The following is a 22,083-nucleotide window of genomic DNA, read 5'->3' as shown; positions in this document are numbered from 1 at the left end:
TATAATATGCACCATTTCTATTAAGAAAGTAGAAAATTATGAACAGTCCCCAAATATAGCCTTATCAGTATGTTGTTTTCAGCTTGAGGCTTAGCGTATGTTGAATACATAGTAAGTTTTCAGTATCTACTTGCTAATGATATTAAAGGGTTAGATACGCCATAGAGGATTAAAAATATGTATTTAGTGTTTGTCTAATAAGATAAGTTTTCTTGTTTTTTTTGAGTTTGGATTTTTAAATGAATATCTCTATGTTCCTTTAGCCCAGAGTAGCGATTTCTATCTCTATTGCATGTCATGATTATTTGATTGAGTTGTGATAAAAATATAGTAGTTTAGGTCCTTGTCGAGAGAGTTTTCGTTGCTCTATGGGTAATTCTCATCAGTAGCCTGGGTTGAGAACCACTGGCTTTGATGAATTATAGAATGAAAAACTACTTTTTAAAGACAGTATATTTGCAGTAAAATTTTTAAAGCATTTCACACAGATTAAAAAATAAACAGTAAAGATTATATAAAATAGCATTCATCGATCTTATCTTTAAAAGATAGCCACTATTAAGTCTTTTATGTATACATTTTATGTACATATACAAACGTAATTTTTAAACAAATAGGATCAAACAGTATGTACTATTCTTTGACTTTTTACTCAATATATTGCAGACACCTAGAAAAATTAATTTCTCCAAGGATTAAAAACGAAAGCACAGAATATAATTTTTGAGTGACTTGGCAACCAGGGCTGATGAGAGAGACAGGCCTTAGAGCAGGGCTATTTCTAGTATTGTTTGGAGGCTGGAACAAACCACGTCTCTCCTGGCTTTTATCTCACTAAAGACTAAACGAACACGCTGCAAAAATCCAGGCGAAACTAGTTTAAAATGAAGATTATGCACAGCCGTGGATAGGGAAAAAGAACCAAAAGGCTTTATAAGATGCACCTAAGAAGAAAGGATATTTTTTCCATTGAATTAAAGTGATTGTATGGATGGCATGCTTCAAAGATTATTTTGTGCATTATATTTTTAAAATTTTGTTTCGTATTTTGCTTAGCACTAGGAAAGTGTCCCTCTGGCTTCCTCCTTTCATTGCTGCTCAATTGCTAGAAGCTTGGATTAGGTGAGGTATGGAAGAAAAGGAAAAACGGGGGCCTCTGGGTGGTCATGTAGCTTTAGGATGTGGACAGCTTAAGAAAAGATGATACTCCATTTCTGTCCTCTTAGTACCTGTTCTTCCTCGAGGGCTCCTGGGCGTCTGTCCTTGCTGTGCTCTTAGGATCCATCAGTTCTCTTCACCTGAACTAACCTAGTAGGGTTCCTATGTTTGCTAGTAGTGAGTAGGACCTTAGAGAGACTTGTTTTTCCAGAGTAGATCAAGATTGCCAGAGGTCCTGCTCTTTTGACAGGGTTGTGTTAAGCTATCAGGTAATTCAAAATAATAGTAATAACATGACACTTAAATTATTTGTAGATATGTTCAGTGGAGTTTACTTTTTTCCATGATAAATAGTATGATTTCTTTTTCTTTTTATAAGGAGAAACATAAAAGAAAATTTGAATTTAGGTAGTTTATGATCATTTTGCGTAAGGGATAATCCTGGTCATTAGAGGACCATTTAGTGTTCCACTTTAGTTGTATAATTCTTTGATGCCTTAGGGCTTGATAAAACATTAAACTTAAAATTCACTTTTCCTAATTATTAGGTAAATTTATTGTTGAGGTCAATAGCTCTGTAGCCAGTAGGCAAAGAACATAATGTATAGTGTTAAATAGTCCCTTGTTCATAGTGTTAAATATAGTCAAGAAATTTTTTATTCTACTCGTATGACAAAGACAACAAAGAAAAGTGTTTTTGGGGGTACCGATCTGATGAGCAGTGGCCGTAGAACACAAGGCAAAGTATTGGCGTCTCTTCTTAGGATTGCGCGTGTGTTGCCGAGCCTTGCCTGTCGCAGAGCTCCCTGGATGGACATGCCCTCCCCCATGTTATTACTCCCTTCCATCCTTGTTTCACTAGGTTCACTTTGGAGAATCACCTCTTTTAAAATATAAACATCTTCTGAGCAAGTTAAGCTCTTTTGTTTTTAATGTATTTATTACAAGTTGAAGCCATTTGTTTGGGATGAGATACTATTGGGAGTGATGCTATTTCCCTGAAAGCTTGAAGAGAAAAACTTTTAGAAGGCAAACTTTGTTCATATTTCCGTAATCACCAGCATCTATCTCCTATGCCGTTGAGAAGCTTGCATGGTACTTTAACATACATTGGAAAATATATCAGGTGTACCTTCCTTGAAATGATTTTGAATGCTCTGTTTTTGTTTTAATTTAACTTTTTATTTTGAGATAATTGTAGATTCATGTGCAGTTGTAAGAAGTAATGCAAAGGCAACCCATGTGCTCTTTACCCATTTTACCCAATGGGAATATCTTGGAAAACCACAGTATAATACCAAAACCAAGATACTGACATTGGTACAATCCACCGACCTTACTCAAATTCCACCAGTATTACTTGGATACTAGTACTCACTTGTGTGTGTGTATTTAGTTCTATTCAGTATGTATGTAGCCACCATCATGTCAAAATACAGACCAGTTTCATTGCCACAAAGATCCCTCGTGTCACCTTTCTTAACCACACTCTTCTTCCTTTCTTAGGAGAGCTTTTTGTCTTGTTTTTAAGTGGCTCGTCATTTATGGTCTTGACTTAAAATAGTTATTTTTTTAAATTTCTATCTATACTTTTAACAAATTTTACTTAGTTCATTTTTTTAAAGTATGGTAAAAATATATAATATAAACTTTACCATCTTAATCATTTTTAAGAGTACAGTTCAGTAATGTTAAGTTTATTCACATTATTGTGCAATAGATCTCCATATGTTTTTCATCTTGCAAAACTGAAACTCTGTACCCATTAAACAACTCCCCATTTCCTGCTTCCCAGACCTGTGGCAACCACCATTGTACTTTGTGTTTCTGTGAGTTTTATTACTCTCGGTACTTCTTATATGTGGAATCAAACAGTATTTGCCCTTTTGTGACTGGCGTATTTCACTTAGCATAAAGTCCTCAAGGTTCATTTATGTTGTAACGTGTGACAGGATTCCCTTCCCTTTTAAGGCTGAATAATGTTCCATTGTTTATGTAGACCATATTTTGTTTATTCATTCATCCATCTATGGACACTTGAATTGCTTCCACCTCTTGGCAGTTGTTCATAATACTGCTATGAGCATGGATTTGCAAATATTTCTTCACGATCCTGCTATCAGTTATTTTGGATATATACACGCAAGTGGAATTGCTGGATCATGTAGTCGTTGATTTTTAATTTTTGAGGAAACACCACAGGGTTTTCCATAGCAGCTGTACTATTTGACATTCCCCTTAACAGTGTATAAATGTGCTCTAATGATGTTTGGGTAAGTTAGTTTTAATGTATCACTTTTACTTTATGGCTATTACTGACTTTTATACTTGATAGAGAGGGAATACTAGTACAAATAGCAGATGAGACATTTTCCATTACAGAATGTTTGTATAGCAAAGGTGATTCTCAAGGTGACATCTGAACATTCTTGGGTCAGCTCTTTTAGTTCTATGTAACAGAAACCCTACCTGAACTGGTTTAAATAAAAAGAGGGATTTTATTACAAGGAAACTAAGATTGACTCTAAGGACAGTAATGTGGTAGGGCCTTAAAAACGACTGGAAATGGGACTCGGTTGTCCCTTGTCTTTGACAGATCTTTTTTTTTTTTTTTCCATTGTGTATCGTCGCTTTCATCATGTGCTGATGAAATGGCTGTTCCCAGATCCTGAACCCTTCGGCTTCAGCCACCCAAAGACTGAGTTGCTCAGATGGTCCCAGTGCAGAGTTCCCAGGGGAAGGGAGTGACTGGCACAGCTGGGATCGCTGGCCTGTCCTGATATACTCACCACAAGCGTGGTCAAGAAGATGGAGTCGGTGCAGGGACCTAGCAGTGTCTGTGGGAGCTATATGTATCGACCAGGAGGCTGCAGATTGCCAGATAGAAAGGGAATGAATGCTAGAGACAGAATGAAAGGTGTGCTCATCAACGCTGTGTAAACGAAACTTCAATTAATAGTAATTGAGGATATATTGAAGAATAATCGAGTGTGAAAAGTTTCTGGTAAAAACTATTAAAGTGATCTGAGGCAAAGAATTCTTAATAAAATTAAAAAAAAAAATCTGACTGTTTCGTAGTGTTATGTAAAGTTAAAAGCCAAGAGGGGAATTTCCTCAAATTCTTAAAATCATAAAAGATAAAATCATTGACGAATTTCTGGAATGATTTGAATTAAAGGGTAGATTTTTAAATGTCTTAATACTACTATTTAGTGTTGAAAATAGAAAATTATATGTCAGACGGCAATAAATTATATACTTTATTTCAGGAGTTTTAAAAATATATTAGTCTTATCTTAGACAAATTGATGTATTACAGCTATATGATGGAGACATTTAGAGGAAGTTAGAGCTTAGCCTTAACCTGGTGACGTCGTGGAGGGAATTGTTTTCCCGTCAAGCATTGGTGATGACGATAATCATTAAAATGGATTTAGTACTAGTAGGTATGTATCAGTCCTGTGCTAGGCAACTTTGTATCATCTCATTTGACCTTCCCCAAATCATGGGGGCTCACAGCTTGTTAAACTGAATTTTCTAAGATGTTTTCAACAGAATGATTAACACTTTGCTTTTCCTTTCAGAGATGTGGTACTGGATCTTTCTCTGGGCTCTCTTCTCCTCTCTGTTTGTCCATGGTGCTGCAGGAGTGTTGATGTTTGTGATGCTGCAGAGACATAGGCACGGGAGAGTAATCTCTGTCATTGCAGTCAGCATCGGATTTCTGGCGTCCGTAACTGGAGCAATGATTACTAGTAAGTTGATTTTGTTTTGTTTAAAGACAGAAGTCTATATGCACGTACGGCTTGGCTAACTTTGTTCTTATTGTAAGTGTGACATGAGTGTAATCTTTCATGTAGAATATTTTTTCAGGACTAATGGCACTTCACCTAGAAGGTAAAGATCAGTCCATTTATTCATCGAAGTAGTGTTTGTATTTCTACTATGTGAAGACTCATCATGAAAGTTTTTTTTTTTTCCCCCCAAGATTTTTTATTGGGGAAAGGGTACAGGACTTTATTGGGGAACAGTGTGTACTTCCAGGACTTTTTCCCAAGTCAAGTTGTTGTCCTTTCAGTCTTAGTTTGTGGAGGGCGCAGCTCAGCCCCAGGTCCAGTTGCCGTTGCTAGTTACAGGGGGCGCAGCCCACCATCCCTTGCGGGACTCGAGGAATTGAACTGGCAACCTTGTGGTTGAGAGCCCACTGGCCCATGTGGGAATCGAACTGGCAGCCTTCGGAGTTAGGAGCACGGAGCTCTAACCGCCTGAGCCACCGGGCCGGCCCATGAAAGGTTTTATGGGAAATACAAAAACGTGTAAAAATTGGCAAAGCAATTCATGAGAAAATTTATCTTAGAGTGGATATAGTTTCTGCTTTAAAGGAGCCACTAGATCTGAAGGGAGAAAGGTAGGCACACAAATGGGATGGTGATAATTGTCATTAAAAAAGAGTGAAAATATGTCATCTGCCTGTGACTACGAAATAAAACTGGTTCCTTCTTATGTCACAAATTGTGACACAAATCTCCCTCGGCCTACAAGAAAGTAGCCACTTTACAGTGTCCTCCAGCTATTTGCAAGTTTTCTACAATGCTGCCTCCTGTGCATTTCATAAGGTCCTCAGTTCATTCCCTCTGGCCTTCTCTTAACACTCTCCTTAGGCCCCAACTCCAGCCTCGGGTCCAAAGAGTTGGTTCAAAGAGTTAGTTCTGGTTTCCGCTGTGCTCGCTGAGCCACAACTTAGGTGCGTCTTGTTGAGGCTGGAGCGTGCCCCAGCTGCTTCCTTAATGTGGTCCTGCCAGAAATTGGCTGCAGCTTTATGCTGTTTGGTGATTCTCTCATTGTGACTGAGTAACAGAGGCTTATACTGCTGATTGCTTCTGACCAACTTCCAATGTCTGGGGCAGCTCACTGCTCCCACTCAACCTGTTTCGAGACTCCAAGAAGGACTTTTCCTGTCTAACTGGTTCTTTGCCCCAGAGATAAGAGGAAGTCCTTTTCTTCTGTAGCTCTAAGGCCTATCCTCTCGTGTCCCGCCGTCATCTTTTCCCAGGGTGATGGGCATACTTTGCCCTGTTCTTACTATGTCTCTGGTAAGACGATCATAAAACAGTTGTACTACTAGTAATGAATCATCTCTTTTCTCATCCTTTCTTAATTTAGTGTTTGGTGTTTCTGTGTTATCTTGTATTAGGTTTTGTTGCTTCTATTGTTGCTGCATTCAGCCTGTAACTTCATATGGTACGTCACCATAGATAAGTTTTAAAACAAGTTTTAAACTTGTTTCAGGTTTAGCTGAAGTATAGGATATGCATAGTGAAGTAGTAGGAGATGCCGCTGGAAAGATAGAATGGAGCCAGATCCTAGAGGATCTTGGAAGGCCAACTGGAAAGTTTGGACTTATTCTGCAGGCTGTGGAAAAGAAACAGATATTTTTGAAAGGAGTTGGCAAGGAGCTAAGCAGTTCAATGGGAAAATATGTTTTATAGCTGACTATAAAATACATGTGAAGAACCAAGAGAAAACTCGGAGAGAGCAGGGACCTTGTCTGTCTTCATCACTGCTGTATCCCCAAAATAAAACACTACCTGGAACATAACACATACTCACAAAATACTGGGAGGACTGGATGTAGTGAGGGAGGAAGAGCGGACGTATGGAAGGGAGAAAGCGAAAGGAACAATGGAGGAAAAAGGGGAAGGAAGAGGAATTAAGAGACGTTAACTGTAATTTGAACTTGAGGTCGGGATCTGGCCTAGAGTAATGGCAGTGAGTTAGAAAAGAAGGAATTAATGTAAGGACTATGGTAAAGGGGGAAACATTCAAATTAGTTATTCTCTGTGCTGACATACAGAGCCGTGACAGGGCTGCCAGTTTCTGATGTGGGCCCTGTTGTAATTGTGGGACAGTGAACAGAGGCGGGAGGAGTAGTTTTTTCAGAAGTCGTAAGTAGTGTGTGTGTGTGTGTGTGTGTGTGTGTGTGTGTGTGTGTGTGTATTTATTGGTATAAATTATTGTAAAACTTAAAGGATAAGAAATGTCATACTACTTCCATTTTTCTCAATGATGTGTGTGTGTGTGTGTGTGTGTACACACACACACTACTTTTAACTCAGTCAAGAATAAAACAAGCCTATGATTTTAGAAACTGCAATGTTATATTTTAAAATATTTAAAAATATAAGCTGACACAATTTCAAATAAAAATCTGCATCCAGGTTAGCAATAAAACATTTAAATTTCTTCTGGCTGATTTTCTGACCTGCAAACACTTGAATTAAGAAAACTAGCCAATGTGAATATTTTAACTATATTTTCTTAATGTATGTGAGTGCCAGTATACTCACAGCTTTATCTTCAGTTCATTAAATTATTCCTGAATATCTATATTGCGTAAGATACTGACTGAATATTGATACATATTATTATATTTTTCCACTTCTTAGATTTTATTTCCAGAATAGAGTGATTTTTTTTTTCATTTTACTTACCCTGTTTCCCTAAAAATAAGACCTAGCTGGGCCATCAGCCCTAATGTGTCTTTTGGAGCAAAAATTAATATAAGACCCGGTATTATATTACTTTAACAAAAACAGGTGTCTGCCGTTTAGGTCATAATTTGCATACCTTTGTATTTGATATTAGATAGGGTTCCAGGTGCCTTTTTATCCCTCCCAGGTAGTAAGTCAATTTTTACCACACCAGTCACTAAAATACCCATTTCTTTATTGATTTGTAGTGTCACCATTTTTGTGTATTATGTTCTCCAGGTACATAGATATGTCTCTGAACTCTGTTCTGATTTATTAGTCTCTTTACGTGTTCTTGCAGCAAGACCATATTTTTTTATCCCTATGGTTTTATAGTACAGTCATACCTCATTTAATTGCACTTCACTTTATTGCACTTCACAGATGTTGAATTTTTTTTTTTCCAAATTGAAGGCAAGATCCTATACCAGCTAAAAGATTATCACTTGCTTTATCGCAATACTTGCTTTATTGTGGTAGTCTGGACCCAAACCCACATATCTCCAAGGTAAGCCTGTATTGCTTAATATCTGGTAGGGCTAGGTCCCTCTTTCTGTTCTTTCTCAAAGTTAACGTAGCTATTCATGAACCTTTATTATTTCATGTGAATTTTTGAGTTCCTCAAAAAGTATGACTGTGATTTCTATTGGAACTTAATTAAATGTAGAGGTTAATTTGGGAAGAATTGGCATATTAAATTAATCCACTCAAGAACATGTAATACATCTCCATTTATTCATATCAACTTCTATTACTTTTGTTAGTGTTTAAAAATGTTTTTCTCAGTAGGAGGGTTGTATATTTTTAATTAAGTTATTTCCGAAGTTCATTAAGCTATAGTTGTCATACATGGTATCTCTTTTGATTACATTGTTTAGTTTTATTAATTTAAAGAAATGCTGTTAAGTTTTGTAAGTTGAGGTTATGAAGGATTAGCAAAGCGAAAAACTGGTTCTTTGGAAAGATAATAAGATGAATAGATTGCTAGCAAACTAGTTAAAAATGAATTAAGGCAGAAAAGTAACATATAGAACAAAACAGAAGAAATAACTGCAGACTCAATATTAAAGAGACTAAAAAAATTATAAAGATAACAGTTTTGCGGTCAGCTATATATTCCTAAATACAAAGTATCAAAATTAGCATAAGAAGAAATAGAGAATATGAATGGGACAATAAGTATTTTTAAACAATTGAAATGTTAAACACTCCTCCTCCCTAAAGAACTCCTGGCCCAAATGAGTTTACAGATGATCTCTACCATATTTGCAATTTTATCCAAATTATTACAAAAAAATAGAAAGAGTTAAAACTGGGCATAGCTTAAATATATGGTGATGGAAGGAGAACTGACTGGGTGGTGAACACATAATGTGAGATATGGATGATGTATTACAGAATTGTACACCTGAAATCTATGTAACTTTACTAATAATTGTCACCGCAATACACTTTAATTTAAAAAATTATGTATATTAAAAAACAAAAAACAAACAACAAAAAAACCTGGGTGCAGCTTATTAGCCAAAGCCAAAGTAATCTTGTTGCTAGACAAGATGAAAACTACACAAGAACGGAAATATACAGGCTCATTTACCTTGGAATGCAAAGATAGCTCAGTATCAGAAATGAGTATGGCTATCTGTCAATAAAACGTTTATGGACACTAAAATTTGAATTTCATACAGTTTTCATGTGTCATGAAATAGCATTCTTTTTTTGATATTTTGAACTGTTTAAAAATATAAAAACCATCCTTCACTTGCATGCTGTGAAAAAACAGATGGTGGGCCACATTTGACCTGTGGACTATAGTTTCCTGACCCTGTATCTAACTATACAACTGATAGAATCAACACACTATTAAAACTAAATCTGACTCAACCTTTCTATTCGCTTTCTCTCAGGAAATATGGAGGGCAAATCAAATCACTTTAAATTGGTGTATTCCTCTGCAGGCACTTTACGTTGCTGTATCTATATTGATATCTTCTGTCCACTGGTGACTCTTCTCCTAGTCTATCATGTCCTTATAGTTTTATCTTTTACTCACCTTCAGATCAACTCAGCTGCTTTCTCCACTTTATCTTCGATGTACCAGTCTTTTCTAGCCCCTTAATACTTGGGGGATTTTTCCTGATTCCTAACTGATTCTTCCTGTCATTGTTTGTATTGGAAATTCCTAACCTGTATCATTTATATCAAGCACTGTATTTCCACTTCTGTGTTCTTCATTCTCACATATCTTCATCTCATATTTCACCAAGAAAATAAAGAAGACTATTATGTTTGTACTCCCTCAGCTGGCTGCTTCAGCAAAGTATACCTTAAAGCAAGTGAAAACTAAATCACAAATTGGGGAAAGACATTTGTAAAAAAGATTAATATCCAAGCTATATTAAAAAAAAAAAAGAACCCTGTGACTCAGATAAGAAAAAGTCCATCCAGTAGAAAAATGGATGAAAGATTTGACAAGCATTTCATGAAAGTAGAAATCTTAATGGCCATTAATGTGAAAAAAAAGCTCAATCACATTATCAGGGAAATGCAAATTAATCACAGAGATAGTATGTTTCATTTACCAGATTTCAAAAATTTTAAACAACAAAGATAACTGAGGATATGGAATAGTAACTGGAGTATAAATTAGTACAACTACTTTGGAAAACAATTTGGCATTTTCTAGTAAAGTTGGAAATGCCGGAAACATAGGGATTGAGCAATTCTACTTTCACCTACTCGTATGTATTGTAGAGAAACTCTTGACTGCATATGTATGCCAGGTGTCATGTATAAGCGTGTTCACAGAAGCAGTGTATGCCAGTGTGATGGATTGGAACCGATGTCGGCAACAGTAGAATGAATAAATAAGTTGTGTTCTGTTTATACTTGAAATCCTATACAACAATGAAAATGTGTGCATTTTAGCTACATATACAACATGGATAACTTCAAACATCAATATTGAGCCAAAAATTGTAGAATACTTACAGTGTCAGTGTATATAAAATTCCTTTATTAAAAAACTAAGTAATGTTTATCCTTATTAACATACACTGATGGTAAAGCTGAAGAAAAGGAAAGGAATGATAAAAACCAGGGAGGGAATGGGACACAACTGAGGAGGGTCCATGGGAATTTCAAAGGAAATAGTAATGTTACTTTCTTCAGTTGGATGATGGGTACTTGGGAATTTGTTATTTTTATAGTCTACGTATAATTTTATAAATACTCTTTCACATCTGCTCAATATTTAATTTCCAAAATCATTTCCAAAATCATTTAAGAGGCACACAAAATTATTTTCTTTCAGACCTTTTAGAGTAAGAGTTTCACTGGAACAGGGTTTTCTGACTAGTGCTTCTGGGCTGTGAAATGATACAATGCAATGGGAACTTTTATAAATCACCTTCTTTGGGAGGGAAGTTATAATTTACACATTGGTTCCTAACTGATTATCCACTGGGAGGAAATTGGCAATGACTTTTTCTGTGTAACACTATTAAAATGTCTCCTTTGATTGTGGGAACTCTGGAGTTTATACTGGTTTTTCTTCTTTTTTTAAATTCATTTTTCTTCCCTCATCATTTTGACTACACTTGAAATTCTTGCCCTCTGTTCCTTGAAAGATTATTATAAAGTGGGATATTTAGTAGTTTTGTTGATTTTTCCCTCAAACAACATGGCCTTCCAAGGTGAAATCCATTTTATCCTCACCAGAACAGCTTCATAATAAGTAAAGGAGTCAGCTTATTTGGAAAAGAAGATGACAGTGAAGTAGAAATGTTTTCAGTACTCATTCTTCTATTTCTGAAACTCTTCTCTTATTCCCTTCTCACATTTCGTAGGGTGCTTTTCCATGGCTCCTGGCCTCCAACTAACTTCTAAACCCATATGGGAGATATCCCAAAACTGATTCCCCTGGGTCCTTAGTGGAGCTTGGATTTTAATCCACAAGTCTAGCTCAGAACCCATGCTCTTAACCTTGTTTAAGCATGAGATGTTTGAATTGACAGATTTGTTTGTTGTTTCCCAGGCAGCCTGAGCTAGTGATTGCTTAGATTTTCTACTTCTTGGATGGATCATTTTTGGAAACTTAGGGCTGGAGAGATAGAGACCAAATTGTGGTTTTAAAAATTGAAGATACTCATGGAAATTCAGGGTAAATCCGAATAAAAATAGTTTTTTTTTCAGGTTTATTTTAACGTAATATCTGACAATGAAGGCATAGGATCTTTAAAATTTTTTTAAATGCATTCAGTTCTAAAATTCAATATGAGCAATTATACAAGTGAAGCTTATTAAGTAAATTTTGGTACTACTAGGGGTTTTATTTATTATTGAGATGATTATCAGTTACTTTATTATTTTCTGACTTCCTTGTACTATATTTCACTTACTATAACTGTGAAATGATGGAACGATTGGGGGATTTATGGCCAGATAAACCTGGATTGAAATTCCAGCTTCTACTTACTATGTTTCCTTGGGCTAGTAATTGAACCTCTCTGAACTTCCTTTTACATCTTTAAATTAGGTAATATTACTCAGGAGTGGTATATTTAAATAAGATAATTTTTGTAAAGTTCCTGTCAAGATAGATGATGTACACTATACATTTTAATTTCCTTCTTAAAATATGCATATGAAGGTCCTCAGCTTAGAGTAATAATTTGCTTTTTTTCATTTACAGCTCTTATGGAGGAATACAGTAATTTTTATTTGGGAGGTTTTAAGTGAACTACGTAATTCTTAGCTAATTTTTATGAATAGATTTCTATCTCAATTTTCAGTTGAGTGTCTTTGAATAAATTTGTTTCTATTATTTCTATATATTTGATCATTCTAGGATATGTACACAGTTTTTCTTCTAGAAAAATAGTTTTAAAGCCATCTCAATCTGTGAGATGGACTACTATCATTTAAATGCTGTTTCCTTTATGATTTCCAAATGTGCTTTTAAAATCAGCCACGTAGGCACCACATCACTGTATGTACTATATTAATAAGGTGAACTGTTGAATCAGAAGGGCTCTGAGGCTCTTCGTAACTCTGAGATTCTCTCATTCTCAAAAGTGCACATTATCTAAAAACCTTTTCCTAAAACCTTTTCCTAAATATGTCAAGTTCATCTTCCATTTTTACTAAATATCATAATAGTAGTCTTCCAAATAACCTTACAATTGTATGCTTTATTAAAAAGCTTAAACTATATTTTATATAGTAGATTGTGAAATGAATTTATCAAATATTCTGATCTTATATAACATTTAAGAATTAATTTACTGAAAGAAATTTAAAAAGATCCTTTAATATTAAATGTCCTTGAATCATTTAGAAGTTACATTAAATTGTGTAGTTTTGTATTATCATTTATAATTATCAATATATTCTGGCGTATGTTTTATAAAAATGGTAATGAGTTCTTGCCAATTCAGTGCTCAGGTGAGAGATTATGTACAATAATGAATTATTCATTTTTTATGCACATATTTGGAGTCAAGTAAGCAACCCTACTATAAACATACATTTTCTGGTTGAATAGAAACCTTTTTTTCAATTAAGTGGTATGGCAAAGTATAACTTTCACCAATCACATAGAAACTCTTTCATAGAAAATTTGTGAGACTGAACAATGCCTTACTCTGTTTTGATAAAATGAAAAGAGATCCTAAGTTACAACCATGAAGTGTATTATAAAATGAACTGACGCGTTACTTTGTTTCTCCCACTCGTTTGTCATCCAGGTGCAGCAGTAGCGGGCATTTACAGAGTAGCAGGGAAGAACATGGCTCCTTTGGAAGCGCTGGTGTGGGGCGTTGGACAGACTGTTCTGACATTAATCATCTCCTTTTCAAGGATCCTCGCCACACTCTGAGGTTTCTGTGGGAATGTCTTACTTCACATAAGGAAACAGACGTACAGATTCTCTGAAAATGGCATTGATAACAAGTGGGGATGATAACTGTACAAGATTTTGGAAGGAGCAGGTCAGAAGCTAAGGCCTTGAGCTGCGTGGAAAGATTGCCCTCTGGTGTTCAAGTGATTGCACTACCGCACTGCACCTCACGTGCCTCCGTCCCAGGCAAGGCCAATGCCACTGAGAAGCTGCAAGAAAAAGCACCTTGTTTAGCTGCCAAATCAGGTTAACATTGGTGTTGAATCATCATTTTTAACAGTGTTGAGTTACAGGGACATTTTGAGGAATTGATATATGTGCCAAACTCTCTTCTTTTTTTATAAATTGATCATGTGACAATTTGCAAGTGGAGATGAGTGCTGTGAACATGTTTGACATGAATTCAGGTAACATAGTGAGATTTTTGTTTTGTAATGCTAACCCCGGTGTGAGTGCTGAGTACGGAATCATTTAATAGGAGATAAGTTATTTGATTTTTAGTGTTGAACGTTTCTGGGATTAGGGCTTTAACATGCTTAGGCACTATTGTTATTTAATTTATGTGGAAAATAATACTTAATGGAAAACTAGCTAAACTCTTAAAGACTCAAAGTAGATCTGTAGGGTGCATCCTTTTCACTCATTTAAATAACACTCTTCTAATAGTCTCCCTCATACGTAAATGTTCTGTTGAGATGAATTCAAAAACTTTACGGCATCACACACACTGATTGTAGTTTGTGTGCATAAAAATATAATTTGAAAATAAAAATTTTCTTAAAATTTTGTTAGAAAAGAAATCTGAAATGCATGTTGCATTCTTTGACCTTTCTAAAAATTTTTGCCATGTATATCATGGAGAAAACATCTTTATAACTAGTATCTCAGTGGGATTATGTTACTTGTTGCATATGTCTTGATTTTTGACAAAATGTAAACAATCTTTCATTCTGGAGTATTAACTATATTTAAAGAGTGGCCTAAATTAGGCTGTGAAAACAAAAAGCCTCATTTATAGATAAGTAGTAAATGGTATAGGAAGAGAAATAAACTCTTTGGATATGTGGTAACATAATTTCACTAAGTAAAAATTGGGGAATCTAGTAAATAATTTTAAAATTTGGCAATTTGTCTCAGCATATCTGAACAGTACTGAACATATATTTGAGTGATTCATCTTAGTTTTCCAGTTCTTCATTTATGCTGTTATTTAAGTTTAATAGAATGTGTGATGACATTTATTAGAAATGGAGAAGTCCTTAGTATAAAACATTTTAAGGGGTTTGGGCAATATATACTTGTTTTTAAGAGTACAGCAATTAAGGGAAACAGACCTTGGTTGAATTTACCTCCTACTGAGATTTTTGTTTTTAGTACCAGGTACAATTATAAATGTACTAACTCAAAGGAAGAGCCACTACAGAGAATATGAAGTTAAATTCAATCCAGAAAAGTAATCCGCACAGCCTCGCTGTTTTATAACCTGTTTGGTAAAAAGTACGTTTTTATTAGGTCCCATTTAAACTTAAGACCTTGGTTACTCATGCCACTCTTCCTTCACCAAAATGCAGACTATATCAACAGCTCAATAGTGAAGAGTTGAGGGGGGTTACTTTTACCAGTGGGAAAGCCAGTTTGGGGGGTTTTCTAATGATGTGGCTTGGAAATTTGTTTTGAGGAAAAACAGTTAGCGGCTGTACATTCTTAGAGATTGTTGAAGTAAAAAACAATGATTTCTTAAATTATGTATAACCCTGAAATTATTTTCGTGTGTTCTTTATATTCTTGATGTTTTCCCAAATTAAATTTAGGCATACATTTTCCAAGTCAGTTTGATTTCTCTTTTTCTGAGAGACTTGAATTGTGTTCTTTTTTTGTCTATTCTGTCACTAATCAAAAGTATTCATAGTCTTTGAGAGGAATTAAGAAAAACATGTTGAAGATGTACAAAATGAATATTTTAACACACGGTTATGTTATGATTTAAGAAACTTATCATGGTAAGGTAACATGGAACACCTGATTCAGAATCCAAAATTAACCAGAAAATAACTGGGATACATTAAGTGTATGAATGTGTGGACCAAAGAGATTTAAACTCCTGTTTTTACTCTAGAATGGAAGTATAATTGGATGGTTAATAATTTGTTTGTAGAGTTTCTTAATCTCATTATAAAGTTGCTTTGCATTGTGAATTTGTGTGTGTGTGTGTATGTATGTGTGTGTAATTTGGGGGGAATTTTTTATTTCTTTGCTGTTTTCAGTTATTTCCATTGGGATTTTGTGTAACTGTCACTTTTTTGATGTTTTGAAATACAGTTAAATAGTGTGAATTGATGAAATTGTCTTAATAGCTATTTCTATGCTGAGATTTTTTTAAAAGTTAGTGGTTTTCCTATAGAGACAAGAAATGTTGAATGATATATATCTACATACATATATATCATTATATACATAAATATAAAGCTGCTATAGATGAATACAGTCTAATTAGAAAGCTTTTGTTCAGTGAACACATGTTCTAGTGGAGAATTTGTTCAGTTGAATATTTTAAATAAGTTTAAGGATATTTGAGATTTTGTTTTAATTTGGGGAGATTTTTCTTGGCTCAGTAGTGCTGGAGACCCTTGTTTGTGATGTGACAAAAGCCCTTATTGATGTATTTGTGTTACAACTTCTTAAAATGTGTATGTGATTTAGCTGTAAAATTTCTGTGTGATAAATGCAGAAGGGCAGGGAACTCCTCTGCAGTTTACATTTCTTTATTTTAAAAAATGTTTGGTAATATATTGCTGACAGTGAAATCAGTTCCCCAAAGAAGAGACTCGTATATGCCCAAACTAATTATTATTTAACGTACTGCTTAGAAAAGTCCATACATAGATCAGAGTTTAGTCAGGGGGCCTCATCTAAGCTACAATGATGCTTAAAACCTTTAAATGAAGGACGTGCAAGTAATCTGTGCCATGGAACGATTTTACTGGTTGCCTAGAATAAGGAAAGGGCTGAAGAGTGGCTACCGTATATTCAGTGCTTGCAGCTTAATTATTCTTCCTTTAGATCTTAATGTTTACCAAACAGTGTTATCGTTTATTACCCAATGTACTGTCTTAGTATTTGCTGCATACTTTTCCACTGCCCTAAAAAGTGTAAGGGTTTTGTTTGTACTTCAAGTGAGAAATAAAAAAGTGAGCTTCCCTATATGTCATGTATTTGTGATGTAAGGAACGGGGTAATTCAAAATCAAAGAATGTTGTTGGAAAAGGTCTTTGGAGAATTTTAATTAAGAGGAGGAGAGTGGGGCTGACATGTTAACGTGCCCAAGCTGACACTTGCACACCAGTTAATTCAAGTTTTTAAGACATTTTTGGTGGATCTACTATGTACAAAGCCCTGTACCAAGTCTTTTCTATAGGAATTGCGGATAACTACCAGGATTCCTGCCCAGAATTCCTCTTAGTCCATCAAGAGCTAGCAAGGTGATTTCAAATCCTAAAAAGATTGGGACAACATTTTGTTTCCTGATTCTTGTTGAAAGTTCAAGTCCTGTTTTTTTGTGTGTTTTTTTCCTTCCAAATTCTGATTTCCCCTGTTTATCCACCAAATGGAGTTTCAGTAACTGAAACATAGTCAAGAGAATGCTCGAATCTAAGCCAGTGACATAAATTTGAATCCAGGCCCTGTCACTTCTTGTTTATCAATGGCAAAGCAGCATATGTTTGACAGTAAATGATCAATAGTCAGTCATTAGAATTATTTTAAATTACATTTTGCAATACCAATTGAATATGTTGTTTTGTAAAATTCATCACTTTTCTTCCATTTCCACATTTTTCTTACATGTATTTTTAAGAAGGAAAAACTGAAATATTTCCCTTATAATCTTGCTTCCTTTACCTCCTCTCCACCTCTTTATTTTTAAAATCAGCCGATATTTATCTAAGAGCACTTTGGGGAGTTGGTGGTAGTGGAAATGGCAAAGCAAGCGGGATTAAATTACAGGCTGTGTTTACCGCTGGTTAAAATAGGAAAAAGGTAGAGGTACTTAGCATTTACTCCTTTGCCATATCCTGCCGCTTCCCTTGGATTCATTCAACTGCTATTCACTGAATCTCTACTACGTTCAATTTATTATCCTTGTTAAAGGGTTGGAGAAGTGTCTCCTCCGTATGTCCACCTCTCTTCTGCCCTCCGAGGCTGGCTTCACAGTGTCCTGCAAATTCTGTAGGCAGATAGACTGCGCTGCAGGTTCCACCAGGTCTTCCTTCCTTGGACCAAGGTGCTTCAGCTCTAAGGGGTTAGTTGGTTGGTTGGTTGTTTTCAACTTAAAAAGAAATAGTTATTTTAAATTTATGTCCATTTTATACTTCAAGAATTAAGATGCTGAGTACTTTCTGAAATACTCTCAAATCACTTCCTTTTGCTTTCACAAATTTATCTCTCAGAACATCTTAATCAGAATATCTTCAAAGAGTTGTTATTTATTTTTAAGATGTGAAGAATGTGGAAAGCTACTGAAGAAATTCTAGTAGACCTGGGTTGTAGAGAAGTTTGGCATCACTTGGGTAACTGGATAAATTGCTGTTTCTTTTAATAATCGGGGTGAGAATCTCAGTGATTAAAACTGACTAGTAATCAAATGATCTCATAATTTCCCTTAACTCTCCGTCATTTATGTAACATCTGAGGGTGAGACTCTCCAGGATTAAAAGGACATTATTTCATTTAAAATGGTAACAATTTTTAAACATGTAGCAGAGAGAGGTTTAAAGACATGAAGAAACATTGGAAGGGTAACAAAAACAAAGGTGTATTGATGAAGTATCCCCCACACTATGTGAACACCCCCTCCTTCTGTTAAGACTATACACTGTATGAATATGTGTACTGCATGTTTACAAAATTCTGTGTTTCTTTATATGTGCGACTTGACTTAACACAAAGCGTTATGAAATCGTATTACATTTGTGTGTGTGTATAGTGGTAGGTTTGCCCTTCTGACTTAGGGATCTCTGTTCATTGTAGGCAATACAATGTTTTTGAGGAGGTTGCTGAGTAAATTATCTAAAAATGTGTCTGTGAATTTGTTTGGAGGAAGTAGTGTTTAATATGTAAAGTATTTTCAGTAAATGTGCAGATGTACCAGTTAATACTTTATTAAATTAATGGAAACACCCAAATTCTGAGTGAACTGGGCTGTGAACTGTAACCATCGTGTCCCGAGTTTAGGGGACTCATTGTCATGTTCCTTATCTTCATTGCACATAGGTTGAAGTTATTTGTAATAACTTTCTTTTTATTTTGAGAATTAATTTAGCATTTTCTTATAAATCTCCCTCCCCCTTCCATACAAATGTCATATATTATAGTTTAAACTTATGTACAGTTTGTTGATAGAATTAGAAGTCCTGGTTTAGAAGAGAATGTTCTGAACGCCTTCTGGTTATGCAGCTATAATCTTATTGAAAAATAAATACTATAGGCAAGTCAAGAGAGCATGAACCTCTTACAGATTTTTTTAGATCGATACTGCACCCATATGTATCTTCCCTCAGTGGTAACAGGACTGCCCCCTTTCGGGGAATGCATTTAAATATGTAACTGAAACTGGAAAGCAGTGTAATATAAATACACAGAAAGAGGAAGTATAACGCATAACTACCATAACAGTATGTTACTTTTCTCCTAAGTATGTTATGTATTGGTAATTTCTAAAAAGCATCATTTTTTTAGAGCCCTGTATAATTGAATGTAAACTTGATAGTACTACTGATAATGAAAAGTTTCCTTTGTTTTTAAAGTATTTGCACATCATCACTAAGAATCTTTGGGAAAGAACATTTTGAAGTGTTCTCCATAGAAAGCAAAAGAGCTACACTTGTTTGAATAGTGATAAAAATGATTTACTTTCAATACTGGATGAGTTGATAGTCTAATTGTTGACACTTTCTTAAAACTTGTGATATTGGATGTACTGACGATGGAGGAATTTTTTAAATTCTTGCGCTCTTCCCTCACACCCACACAAACACTCACACGAGCTCTACACATTTATTTACATGAACAACATGAAATTCCACAGTATTTTTCATTTCAGTCATATAACTTGGTAAAATTCATGATATTACCATAAAGTACTAACCCCTGACTCTAGTCATTCTGGGATGAGAGGATCAACTTTATCTTGAAATTAACCAATTAAAATGTATTTATTTAAATAGCAAAAACATAGTTTACCTGATAGATATTAAAAGACTTACTTTCAAAGTGTGTTAACTTTCAGAGATCACTGATGAATCATTTAGTAAACCACAGTACAGTTTTTAAAAGCTAAATGATGTCTTGGTGCCCTGGAAGTTAGGATACTTTTTTTGCAAAGTGAATTCAGTGAGATTCAGGATCGGTACACCTGTTATTGGGGATTCAAAAATTAGGAACGGTGTCAGAATGAACTCGTTATGGTTTAATAAAAATCAGTTATTTTGCCATTGACGATGACAGATGACAACTACTTTCATTACATTTTCATGGCATGGCATTTGTCTCTATTTTCTTTCAAGTATGTTTGAAATGGGGAAAAATGTAGTCAGGACAATTAAATGTGTGATTTTAATTTTTAATTTTGTTGTAAACTAGAGATTCTAGTGTGAACAATGTTGGTTTTATATTGTAGTACAAGGGCAGACACTTTATGTAACCTTTAGAAATGTGTTTACCATCAGGGATTTATTTTTACTATCGAAATACTTAATGTACTGTGAAGCCTAAAGACAGGAGGACTAAACGTTGGAGGGATAACGCACAAAAACAAAGGCCTATCTGATGACATACCCTGTGTTATGTGAATACAATTTCCCCCTTCTGTTCAGACTATAAACTACACTGTATGAGTATGTATACTGCATGTTTACATATTACAGTTAATTTTGGAGGATTATTTTAAAAATCTATGTTTATGTATAATACCTAACAAGCTGTAAATATTGTACACTATTGATTTTTAATTTTATATAAGCAATTTTTTAATTTCCCAATTCATGTACAAATCTCATTGTATATATAGCATAATTTCCTGGAGAACACAAATTTTGCAGTGGATTTGAATTATTTTAATTGTGGTAAGCATCAGGTTAATCTTAGGGATACTGATCCTTGTTTTAAATTATTTTTACCGCTCATTTTTTCCACAGGGCAGCAATAAACATATGAAAGTTATTTTTGATTATAGAAAGTTGGTCTGCCAAGACGAGATCTAGGTCCAGTTCATTGCTTTTTAAAAAGATGCACAATTCATATCATCCACTGTCTAATCACAGGACCATTTCTCAGGCCCATATGTGTCTCTCCTCTTTGTAACATACAGGGTGAACTCTTTACTGATACACACAAAACAACTGTTAAAAGTGAATCCAGCACTTAAATGTCATTACACAATTTATTCGATTAAAAATTTGTAATATACAGTATTTTAATAAAGTTTCTGTATTCAATTTCATGCACTTATATTTAAATAAACCTGTCTTTAAAAGCTTTATGGTGGTTTCATTTTTCATGACATGTCTTTTCAACACATTCACTGTATACTCAAATATTTTCTCTGACCCTTTTATCTCTTATTCTGGGCAAGTTTTTCATACGGGTTTTGGAGGTAGTGCTGAAGAAGTAAGCATGAAATCGAAAAGACAAACTTGGTCTAGTTTATAGTTTTATATAAGGCCACTCCTAGGCCACATAAGCATCCACTTCTAAGAGTTACTATTTAAAAAAAAGTATACTATTGCTTTTAATAATAAATGACTACTACTTATTGAGGGCTTATTATCGGTTAGCCACTTCCTATGTATTCTTTAATACTTATGGTAATCCTTCAAGTTAAGTTTTTTATCCCTTTATAGATGAAGAATTTGAGATTCAGAGAAGGTGAGAAACTTCTCAAGGTCACACAGCTAATAATGCTGACTCGAGCTGGGGTTTTCTTTCTTACTACCTGTGTTTTTCCCCACTATGCTATGTTGGTTTCTTCAGCACTTACCTGGGAGCACTTACCTGGAGCGAGATAAGATCTCGTTTTTGAAGATAGGTTGGCATTATGGGGATTTGAAAAATTACCAACTGAGGATTGGTATTGTCAAATTTATGCATATTTTGAATTGTTAGAGATTTCTAAGGGATGGTACTAGGTACCCAACTAGGCTTAAGTATTTTCCTTCCTGAGAAAAGATTGGGTCTGACAGAACCAGTCAATGTAAATGTTACAGCCCCGTCGGTATAAAAACTAGCTTAACTTTAAAAGTTGGGCAGGCAATATGGAGGTAAACATTTTTTCACATACCCTGACATTTCATGTCATTACTAAATTAAAATACATTTTCTCCTAGGTAACTCAACCATAGAATTATAAAATTATTAAATATATTTCCTTCCTGACCATGAATCTGAAAAAGTTCTTTAACAAAATACAAATTTTGAGGTTAAAAATAAATTGTCTATTTTGAT

The 22,083-nt window shown here is 34.8% G+C and overlaps 1 protein-coding gene across 2 annotated transcripts in view; it reads left to right on the top strand.

Moving 5' to 3' along the window:
- Nucleotides 1-17,790, top strand: part of TMEM170B (transmembrane protein 170B) — a 31,102-nt gene extending 13,312 nt beyond the window's left edge. Inside the window, exons 2-3 of one of the 2 annotated variants that reach the window (XM_033114175.1) lie at nucleotides 4,743-4,913; nucleotides 13,436-17,790. In XM_033114175.1, the coding sequence (XP_032970066.1) occupies nucleotides 4,743-4,913; nucleotides 13,436-13,566 (302 nt within the window). In that variant the 3' untranslated portion in view covers nucleotides 13,567-17,790. Of the gene's footprint in view, nucleotides 1-4,742; nucleotides 4,914-11,724; nucleotides 11,799-13,435 lie in introns of those variants that run through there. The other variant, XM_033114176.1, reaches the window with a different exon arrangement.
- The last annotated feature ends 4,293 nt before the right edge of the window (nucleotides 17,791-22,083 follow it).

The sequence above is a fragment of the Rhinolophus ferrumequinum genome, chromosome 9, assembly GCF_004115265.2.
Source record: "Rhinolophus ferrumequinum isolate MPI-CBG mRhiFer1 chromosome 9, mRhiFer1_v1.p, whole genome shotgun sequence".
Classification (NCBI taxonomy): domain Eukaryota; kingdom Metazoa; phylum Chordata; class Mammalia; order Chiroptera; family Rhinolophidae; genus Rhinolophus; species Rhinolophus ferrumequinum.
This window is presented reverse-complemented; position numbering and strand designations above follow the sequence as displayed.